This window comes from Aphanomyces astaci, assembly GCF_000520075.1.
Source record: "Aphanomyces astaci strain APO3 unplaced genomic scaffold supercont1.78, whole genome shotgun sequence".
NCBI classification, from domain to species: Eukaryota; Oomycota; class Saprolegniomycetes; order Saprolegniales; family Verrucalvaceae; genus Aphanomyces; species Aphanomyces astaci.
In genome coordinates, this window is record NW_009798341.1 from 363,505 (window position 1) to 375,053 (window position 11,549).

At 45.3% G+C, this 11,549-nt stretch overlaps 1 protein-coding gene across 1 annotated transcript; it reads right to left on the bottom strand.

Annotated features, from left to right (window-relative positions):
- Positions 1-2,208: 2,208 nt before the first annotated feature.
- Positions 2,209-2,492, bottom strand: H257_16037 (hypothetical protein; the record flags this gene model as incomplete). The annotated part of the gene is made up of 2 exons (XM_009844357.1): positions 2,209-2,271; positions 2,319-2,492. The coding sequence occupies 2 exons, from the start codon at positions 2,490-2,492 to the stop codon at positions 2,209-2,211; spliced, it is 237 nt and encodes a 78-aa protein (XP_009842659.1).
- Between the last annotated feature and the right edge of the window lie 9,057 nt (positions 2,493-11,549).

Consider the following 11,549-nt stretch of genomic DNA (forward strand, 5'->3'; position numbering starts at 1 on the left):
TGGTGGTACCTAAGACCATGCAGTACTACTTAGTGTGGTAGCTAGGACGTTGTAGCTACACATCAATGTAGCTACGATCTTGCAGCTAAAGGTCATTGTTGTAGCTACGACCATGCAGCTACAGGCCTAGGTGATACAAACAAAATCCAGACTACAAACTATCTAGCTACGACAGCTTGTAAATACTGCATTAAGAAATGTAAATAAGGTCCAAACAAACATAATCAAAATTCGGCCAGGCAATGATTGCTTACGTTAGCATCACTACTGTAGTACTACCGGTACAGTAGTACGAAGTACTACGTTCGTACGGAAATGATTGATTGGGCTTTTTTGAGCTTTTTACAAGTGTACCTCGGCCAAATAGGTTATTTCCTGGACTATTGTATAATTCCAAATAGAGAATTTCATTAGGAGCTTGAATTCACTCATTAGAAAGGACTAATTAGAATACCATTGAAGTTATGGGACAAAACTGTCAGGAATGATGATTGATTTTCACTGTGTTTGATTTGTAGTACAATTAATTAATTATCTACATATAAAGGTTTAGATCAAAGTAGGTCGTACAGTAAAAATTTCAGTACCTTTTTAAACGGATAAAAGTTGTACGTAAGTGGTAAATCTAACTATTATTAATGTATGGGGGTAGTACTACGTAAATTTAGTAGTAGTGCATTACAGTATAGTGGTAATACCGTTAACGTTAGAAGACGTAAACTATGAACACACGAGGAGACTGCGCCCAAAGCGTAAGCGGTATACAATTGTTGTTCGCAGTCTTTCTGCGTTGGGGTAGAGATTTTGGGCGATCAAGTTGTTGTCGATGTTGTCTGCGCACAATACTTTAATCAAGTCTAAGTAACCGTCAAAATGCGTCAAAATAATCAATACTACTCTGGACCAAAATAGTTGTTAGGTTCATTTTGACTTGATTAACTGTAAAGTATGAGAGACCAATTTGAAACAGCTTGATATTTGTATGTAACTCCAGAAACACATATGCAAGGTCAAAAATACAATGACATTTTATTGATTTGTCACAACAGCTTGTTCTTGGGAATTCACTTGTGCCTCCATGTCGCTTCCTCGCCCAGTCGATAGTTCAAGTGGATCAAAGCACTCTCGTATGTATAGGCATCGCACTCAATGTTGAAGGACGTGAAGTCTGAGATCAGTGCGTCCTTCTTCATATGAGGGAGCTTATATTCGTTGCTTCCATGTATGTCGATGCATTTCTCCATCACCTTTGGAAGTGTAATGAAAGTTTTTGACACCGTATCCACAGGCAACTCATAAAACGAGGTTTCTACAGCATCAATAAGATCCTCGATAGTTCGAGTGCACTTTTGATACTGCAGGCTTTGTATAGAGTTAAAATATCCTAAGTCTAAAACGTTATAATCTGGGCTATTCGGCGGCTGATTCTTCACTTCAATTCCGTTGATACTTCGCGACTTCAGCATACTTGTTGTCAAGCACTTGTGGGGGCTGGCATTATCTTGTTGGATTATAGCACCAGTCTGCGGTGGGAACTTTGACTGTAGCGCAGGCACAACATTATTTAAAACCATGTCCAAGTATACTTTAGCATCGACTGATTATGGAGTCGTCACTATCGTGCCTTTTGACCGATTTTTACTGTTGCGCCGTGCAGGCACTTTTTCGACAAACGGCCAAACACCGATTTTGCCATCGAAAATAGCGCCGTTTAAGTCAACACGAGGGTGGGCAATGGCCGCCAAGAACATAACTTTTGTTATAAACTGTTTCGACTTCACAAATCGAGCTGCGGCAGTTTTGTCCTTGTACACATAGAATTTTCTATTAACGCTAGTCAAATAGAACCATTTTTCATCAATATGCACATATTCGAGCATATTTGAAAAAATAACTCCCATCTGACAGAGGCTGAAGAAAAGACATGGCAAAACGTAGACGCTCTTGTTGGTTGCTTGGAGTAAGATAGGGCTTGACGTAACTTGATCGCGCCTTCAACCTCGCCTCTTCTCTCATGTGTCGCATAATCGTCGACTTGGGTATATTGCTCATGAAGACCATGGACCTCAGGGTCTGCCGTGACGCCTGGGTACTTGACGAATCGCTGCTTCAATTTCTTCGTTCGTACGCTTTCGCTTGCGTCCAGAATTACCTAAAGCAGTAAAATCTTAAAACTCTACATTCGCAACATTCGATACATATATCACATCACAGAGGTTTACCGCGAATTCTCGACGCGACATCGGCACACATGCATCCTTGTTGGATGGACTGCAGTCCGCGCGACCAAATTCGCGACACAGTTAGCGCGTGGCAACCGAACTGCGCAGCAACACGAACAATGGATCCACGGGGTAGTACGCCTTGCGATGAAACGCCAAGCAGAGTTTCGTACACCGCTTGGCGTTCATCGGAGCGGAGGTGGGTGCTTGCGCTTCGCGGCGCGTCGACGGGACGAGGCTCGACGCAACGAACGTTGGTCGGGTATGCATGCATAGTGAGGGTAGTGTCGTAGAGGGTGCAGTGTTGGAGCGATGAACAATCGTGTAATGATCATGTTTCGAGATGTTTCTACTAGGCTCATTTGACACGCCAACTTTGGCGCCCAATATCTCGACAGCCAAAATGCTCTAGAAAGCTTGTAAACTACCCAATCAAAGCAGCGCTCTTGCGCTTTTTGATACACCAATCCCATCGCTAAACGGGTGATATTTAGAAAAATTCCGCCAATAGAAAAAACTACCTAACAACTATTTTGGACCAGAGTAGTACATGCTTTAATCAAGTTCTACGTAACCGTCAAAGTGCGTCATATTAGGCTATCTCAATATATTCAATGCACTATTTAGACTAAAGTATAGTAATTACAGTAATTCTGGAATATAATCAACAATGGCCTGTGCACACATACTTTAATCAAGTCTAAGTAACCGTCCCAAATGCGTCAAAATAATCAATCCATACTTTAATCAAGTTCAACGTAACCGTCGAAATGCGTCATATTAAGCTATCTCAAGATATTCAATGCACTATTTTGACTACTTTTAGTAATCACACTTCAAATGCAAGTGTGGGGAATGAAATCAACAATTGTCTAATTTGACTGATATTCTGTACAGTACAACTGTACTCTTCCTGAGTTCACTACAGTACATAGTATTGTACGTACAGTAGAATGTACTAGTGTACGTAGTCCGCGGATGTACAGAATGGGATAACTTGCATTTAACCTTGCATTCAAAGAAAGGACTGGTACATCCGATGAGAGCATGATGCCTGTACTTTGTCTAGTACTAGAAGGAGTACTAGAAGGACAAAATTTGATCCCGCATAGAGTAAGCTTACAGTTAATGATTGCTATACGTATACTAGGTTGTACTACAGTACAGTACTTCGTAGTACAGAAGAGTACCTGGTACTGTAAAGGTCGATATTTGGCACTGTATGTACAGTACTACAGTACAGTACAAGGTGCTGATACAGTAATAGTACTACTATTAACAGTTAATAGTACCGTACAACTACTACGTAGTAATACTACTTAGTAGGTATTAATAGTACAGCAAAGAAGTACTATCATGAGTGATTTTCACTGTGTTTCCTCATAATTTTATCAAGCTGCGTAGTATATCTGATATATAGGAGAATTATCCATATCCAAAGGTTTATACAAATGCATTGGCCCATTCGGCGAGATCGTAAACAATCATTGATTTACCGAACGTCTTGCCGTCTTGCCCGATAAGATGCCAGAATTGATATGATTGGAAAAAACTATTACCGCAGCAATCAAACCCTTGGCTAGTTGTATTATTCGGGGAACTTTGTTATGAGTTTCAACCTTATTCAGATGTACGTTAAGCGCATGATACTCATTTACTTTTATACATAGATATTTGTATCGTTGATCGAAGCTTTTCCAATCCTTTAATAAAACCTATATTTCAGCATATCAATGATGACTGTTTGGAGAGGCCATCTTTACAATTTTATTACTGTAATTCCAAACATTTTAATTCCTTTTCATCTAAATCTAACTAAAGAGCTTGGACCAAAGAATACTTATTTGCTTTATTAAATAGGTGTTTGTATCGTTGCTCGAAGCATTTCCAATCCTTTAATAAAATCTATATTCGGCATATCAATGATCACTGTTTGGAGTGGCCATCGCTACAATTTTATTACTTCAATTCCAAACATTTTAATTCCCTTCTTCTAAACCTAACTAAAGAGCTTTGACCAAAGAAAAGGAGGTATCATTCAGCATATGTCATAATAATCTTAAAGATATTTCCAATTGATTATACTGTGCATAGTATACGAACAGTTATGTACATTGTGCATGTTAATCAAGTAAAGGAATATTAAAAATACGTCATAATAATCCTTTAAAATATGTGCAGTTGAATGCTACCAAGTATGCGTACAGTGCATTGAATATGTTATTCAAGTGAAGTAACGTCCGAAATACGCAATAATAATCCTTCAAGATATGTGCAGCTGAATATGCTGTAAGGGGAAGCTCCAAGTAGTTTTCAGAAATAGCATGAGGCAATCAAAATCGATATACCTCTTTTTTTCACGATTTAGGAATAGACGTCAAGGACGTCTTTTTCTACTTTTGGTATAGTGAGTTGCCTGAAAAATTGCAGAAAAGGAGGTAAAAAAAGTAGGAAACTGTACTTGGAACCACTTTTTCATTTGATAAAAACCTACTTGGAACAGGCCCTAACGTTGCATAGTAAACGTTCAGTACTGTTTATTGTACTACCTTCATTTCCAATCGGAGCTAGTATACTTTAATCAATTGAAGTAATATTCAAAACAGGACTACTCTTCCATACAAAATCAATAGAGGGATTTGACGATACTTCAAAAGTAGTGCACACTACGAATCACGGAGTAATTGGACGATTCACAGGGAGACTGCGCCCAAAGCGTAAGCGGTATACAATAAAGTACTACTGTACGCTTCTTGAGTACATGTACTACAGTAGAACTACAGTAGTACTAGTAGTACAGTACTAGTAGATTGTATATGCTAATCAAGTGAAGCACGTAATCCACGCGGATGCACGGAATGGAGTAATTTTCAATAGACCTTGCATTCAAAGGAATGGCTGGTACATCCGATGAGAGCATCATGCTAGTACTCTGTCTTGTACTGGAAGGAGTACTAGAAGGACAAGGTTTGATACCGCATAGAGTACAGTTAATGATTACTATTAATAGTACTGTATGACCATCACCCAGGCTCAAGCGTACGGGTAGTAGCAAGGGATCGCAATTCTACTACTGTAGCTCACAACCAAATAGCCGCAGCCTGCAGCTAGCAATGTAGCAAAGAGAATCGAACGATCCTATTGGCTGGCCTATTTCACTTTTCTATCATATAATTGGACAGAAGTTTGGTAACAGGCAGCCTGCCTTACGAATTCATGAATCAATAAAGATGCGTTTAAAGGAATATATATTATCCCATACAAAGATGAAGCTTAAGTCAAATAAAATTTGACTTAATTCAGAACGATTTATGGAATTCGTAAGGTGGCTCACCTTGCGAGCCTACTAAAACGTACTCGTACTGTTTCAGCTTACGAATTCTGTATTATGTAGTGTTAAGAGGAGAATCAATGTACTGTAGTTCGATAAAATCATGTCGAAATTCGTATATTGTGTTGATGAAAAATGGCAAATTCTCGTTGGCTGGGAATGATTGGCACCATTCACGATGACAGCTCAACCAGTTATCCTCAAGAATACCTTCTAACCATTCCTTTACTCGTAACTCATAATTGATCACTCTTTCATCGCATGTGTACCATTCACCTAATATAGGGTCGGAGTATGACCTGACTATGTTCTGAAGCCGCCTGGACCAACACATTCAAGCGCTCGCAAAGGACGATTACGACGACACCATCAACGACAACTGATACCGTTCCGGGAGCGTTCTACCTCGTGGGCAGTCCTTGTGGACAAGGGCTACATCGGCCTTGAGGCGTCGTCGCGTGCGATTTACCCGAAGTAGACGCCTGTGGGTGGCGCGTTAGACCGATTCGATATGGACAGGAACAAAGAAGTTTCATGTGACCGTGGCGTGATTCCGATCTACTCAGCTATTACTTACCATCGAGTCATTTTGGAAATGACTTGGACATTACTGAATTGCAGTCCTCTTGGGGAAAGGACTGTATTTCTTCAGAAATATCAGAGCAAGTCATCAGTAGCTAAAGCATATTGGATATACACGAGGCTTTCACTGAAACGTCATGCTCTTCCGAAATGTGTGGTGACGAACTGGTTTGGTGACTTAATCGAAATATGATTGGCTTAAGTACTTCGAAATAAGAAAATTGTTATAGCCAATCACACAGGAGGAGCTTCGTTTATTCGCAATTTTGAAACATACCAGATTTTATATTGATCGGTTTGACGGTTCAGGTCAGCCCGTAACTATTGACGCTGCAGCGCAGCGGTCAGGATGGTCGTATTTTTTACAATTTTATATAATGAACCCAAGGTACAACATACAAAATGGCGTATGATGTGAATATGAGAGTGAGCCCACGCTTTGATGTAACAATGCACCATGGATAAACGATCGATCTGACTTTGTTTAGGCGTTGTTACAGAAGCGACGGTCAACAAAGTCGCTTCTATACAACGCCGAACCAAAGTCACGCTTGTCATGAGTCCGCTTTGGTCTCTTCTTGGCAGCATCTCAAGCGTCTCTTACTCGCCCACACTACCATCGTCTCATGAATAAGGCGCAGTGGGCGCGTCCGAGACTCGTGTGGCTTATTACATGGACAAAGAAAATCTCTACAGTGTAGGCAACGGACCAAACTCCATTTATTGAGCGACGTCATTGTTGAATGCCGCACCGAGTTCCTTCACAACGTCATTACCGTAAGACTTCTCGCTTTAGCGAAGCCCGCTACAACCGGAGTCGACATGCACAACGACGAGATGACTGTATGACTGGTCGTCACCGGCGACCAGCCGTCTGTAGTCCCTTCCCAATACAAACCTGTCCTGGCCCTCATGGCCTCTTTAGGGAAAGGCAGGGAACCCACCGACCGTGTAAAGCCGTCGCCGCCAGTGAAGCGGCTTTTGACTATTGTGAAATGACACATCGAATACAGAGAACGACGCTGAGCAACGGCGTGATGAGGACTTGTGATTGGACAGAGAGGCGGTTCGAATTGGCCAATTGAGGATCACAAAACCAAAATATAAAAAAAGTATCGAATGAATAAATGAGCAGTGAATATTAGATTACAAAGGATATAAATATAAAGAGTAATTAGTACAGGAAGACATCGATGCCATGGTTTTCAAGTTTTCATTCTTGCAGGAAACTAATTATCACAAGGGATCAAGGTCATACAAATGCCTATTACACATATTACATTACATCACTGCGACACATGGACTGTGGATTTGCACCCCCCATGGGGACCAACAAAATGTGACATGACCGCTTATAAAAATACTATAATTTAATACTCTATTCACAGTCAAGTAAAGAAAAAAAGTATACGGTATGGGTCAATGGAACTACAAGCCATAGAATACACAACTCCCCCCCCCAGTATCTCCCTTGAACAGACGGATAGGGAGCGGCGCAATGCTCACTCCACGAATCCCGGTATGTCCGTATTGAAATCTTGTGTCGAGGCTTCGTTGGCAGCACTGTGGCTGCAGGTAGCACTGACATTCAAGGTTATCAGTAGTGGAGTGGAAAGTTGTTTAAATTGTGCCGGGAAAAATTCCGCCAATTATAGTCAAGGTAACGATATCCCTGATTATTCTTGGTTGATTTGAAATTTTATTCCCGCGCCGTTACTCAGCGTCGTTCCCTGTATAATCATGAACCGGACATTTACAGTTAAGATGTTTCCACTAGAATCTGTTTTGTAGCCAATCATTGATTGGTATTATCGTAAAAATATTTCCTTGGACAATTCTATTCATGTGGTGTCAAAACTTTGGTGTCCCTTAAAATCCGTCGCTGTCCTCCAATCTCGACCACACATGACAAACGTTATTTCTCGTGCTCGAAAACATGAATTTCGAAGGGTGACGAAAACGATTTTTATTGGCTCCGTTTGATTAGAAAAAGTATATCGAAATAATACTATTGTGCTTTGCACCTTTTTTGGCAATTCCAGTTTTAAATTCATTGTTTAAAATTTTCTCAGGCTTAAATAACGTCTAAAGTAACTTGAATAATGGTTGGATGCGTGCTCTGCAGCGTGCAGAGCAACTAGGTCGCGCGTTAGTTTGACCCATTGCAAACACACACACTCTGTGTGTGTGGCGTGTCAAAGGTTCTGATACCTTAGTGGAGGTACTGAATACTTTAGTGAATGGTAGTCAGTAGGCGCCTCGTGGCGTGTTTGACCTCACTAATGCCAGTGTGTATATTTGCTGCCTTGACAAAGGTCCCGTGGCCGAAAGCCAAGAAGAAGCGGGAGACAAAACAAAGATATCTTTAGTTCATTGGTTGAGCTATGCACTGGAAATGGTACGAGAGCATTCCTCCGACGAGGAAACGCCAACGAACGCCGAACAACGATTGCGGTCGCGTGACCGGATCGATGAGCCGCGAGGACGCGCCGCTCGGCGCACCGTTGAGAACCCGTTCAGATCTCCCCGACGACGAAAGCCACCTGCTCTCGACGAGTGGCAACCGCCACGTGGTGGGTTTTACACCCCTGTCACAATCCAAGGAACACCAGCTGTCGCAGCGTTTGTCTCAGCTGCTGCTCCACCAACGACTGTAGCAGATGGCGCTTCAGTGCCGTTGCCAACCAACAACGACACGTCGGACGTCCGTGACGATACGGACATGGGCAGCGATGGCGGTTACGGCCCTACGGTGCCGCAAGTTTGGAACGCGCATGCGCTCCCGCAGCCGCCGACATTTTCGGGCTCGACCAAGGCCGAAAGAGGCGCCTTTATGCGCAAGTATCAGAAGTATCTGGGGCAGATCAACGCTCTGCAGTCCAATGGATCGCGTCTGTTCGCGATGCCTGAGAGTGCCTGCATGGACCCTTTCTCGAAGCACTGGATCGCGCTGTTCGACGTCAACCGCGACCACCATTCCATCACGAACGATGAGTGGGTCGCGTGGTTCAAGTCAGCGTTTGAGGAAGACCCTCAAGACCTGGACGTTTTGAAGCAACGTCTGTATCGAACGATTCGCTTCGATACGAAGATATTGGACGAGGAGTCCCGCGTCGGTCGTATGTTGGACGAGCTGATGCGCTCGTTGGAACAAGACCATCAGGAGTGGGTACTCCATCGAGAAGGCAAGATGGTCGTCGAGGTCATGACGAAGTCGATCAATCCGGAATCGCTGAAGACATGGGTTCAAAAGCAGCTGCAGTTGCAGCGGAACAAGGCGTTGAAGAGCGACCAGGACGACGCCGCCAAGAACAATGGCAGAGTCGGCGGAAAGGCCGAAACGATCGTGCCCAAGAATGCCGAGTCCTCTGCCAGGAAGGGCCGCTTGAAGTGCGGTGACATGAGTCACCGTGTGACGCGGTGCCCAAAGGCCGCGCCTGGCGAAGCCGAAACGTTGTTGGCAGCGCAAGTCAAGCGCTGGAAGGACGGCATTAAGGTGCTGGTTAACCAGCCGCAGCGCCAGAAGACAGAGCGCGGCGTGCTCTTAGAGAATATCGTCCGCGTGGACGATGTGCTAGTTGAACTCTGTTTCGGGCGTGACCGTTGTCACGCGCGGCGTCATGGATGCGTTGGACGCAGCCGGTGTCAAAATTGGGACTGTCTCCCATAGCGTGCCGCATTTGGAGTACCCGTATGGCAGTGACGCCAAACCAGTGGTGATGACGCGCAGCGTCAAGTTCAACTGTGTGACGCTGGACATGACATGTGGACCGCTGGTGTTGTGCGGTCTGAAGGCCTGGATCGACGACGCGTCGACTGCAACCGAACTCATCATGAGTCGCCTAGTCATGGAGTTACTGGGCTTTAGCGTGGAAGACCTCCTTGTCCGTGCCGACGAATGAACTGTCCGACATGGCGAATATTAAGCGCCTGATGGCGAAGAAGTTGAATCCGCCGGAGCTTGACCCCTACGACGGGATGGAGTGTGCTACTCCGGAGGTTTATCCCAAAACCTCCGTTGAGGACGAAGCAGAGCACCGCCGCACGAAGCCACTCTGGCGGCCAAGGCAACCGAGGCGGAGAAGCGCGGGCTTGCGCCCGCTGAAGCGACGCGGCTGAACGACTTATTGACAAAACACATTGATGTGTTCCGTCAAGACTTGGGCTACGATCCGCCAGTTCAGGTCGAGCCATTGAAGGTTCGGATCCCGCCGCTGCATGTGGAGTACTTGCGCAGCCATGTGGCTGCCCTGGATGCGATTGGTATGGTATACCAAAACAACTGGGCTACGTGGGCCGCAGCCCCAAGGATCGTGCCGAAGAAGGAAGTCGGCGACTTGCGCATGACGATCGACAGCAGGCCGATCAATGCCTGCACGGAGCCAATGCCTTGGCCGATGCCAAACCTGGACAGCGCAATGGTCTGTCTGGTCGGAACGAACGTGTACTTCACGTTGGATCGGACCAAGGGGTACTGGTAGTTGCCACTACATGCGGACAGCCAGATGTACTTCTCGTTTATGACGCCCTTCGGCGTGTACACCCCGACCCCCGTGCTCATGGGACAGACGAACGCTGTTGCGTACTGCCAGTCGGTTGTTCACCAAACGTTTGGTGAGCTGCTGTTTCGAGGCCTGTTGGCCTGGCTTGATGACTTGCTGGGGTCCGCCAAGACGACGGACGACCTGCTCGACTTGTTGGACCAAGTCCTGTCCATCTATGCCCAGTTTGGACTCAAGTTGACCCCGAAGAAGTATAATTTCTTTCTGCGCGAGACAGAATGGTGTGGCAAGGTGATTTCGGCCGATGGAATCACCCATTTCCCAAGCCGAATTCAAGGACTCGTGGATTTGTCGCCGCCGACGACCGCGGCCGATCTCCAGCAGTTTGTGTGTGCCACCAACTGGATGCGTGCGAGCATCCCCGGCTACAACCAGCTGGTGGATCCGTTGCGACGTCTGCTCGACGTGGCCACCAAAGCAGCCGGAAGCTTCAAGAAAACGGCGCTAGTGCGTGTTGCACTCCCTGCCGTGGGATGGTCGTTCGATCATCTCAAGTGTTTCAACGAGGTGAAACACGCGTTGGCGCATGTGATGCCCTTGTCGCACCCGCGAGAAGACATGACGGTCTGCGTCTTCACGGACGCCAGTGACCTGTTTTGGGATGCGGTCGCCACACAAGTACCGCCAGCGGACTTGAATTTGCCTCTCGAAGACCAGCGGCACCAGCCGCTTGCGTTCATCAGTGGGTCGTTTTCTGGTGCGAGTGCGCGCTGGCCCATCGTGGAGAAGGAGGCCTATGCCGTGGTCGAGTCGTGCAAGAGACTCGACTACCTGATCGTACGCCCGGGTGGTTTCCGTCTGTTTACGGATCACCGCAACCTGGTGTACATCTTCAACCCAAGTGGCTTGAAC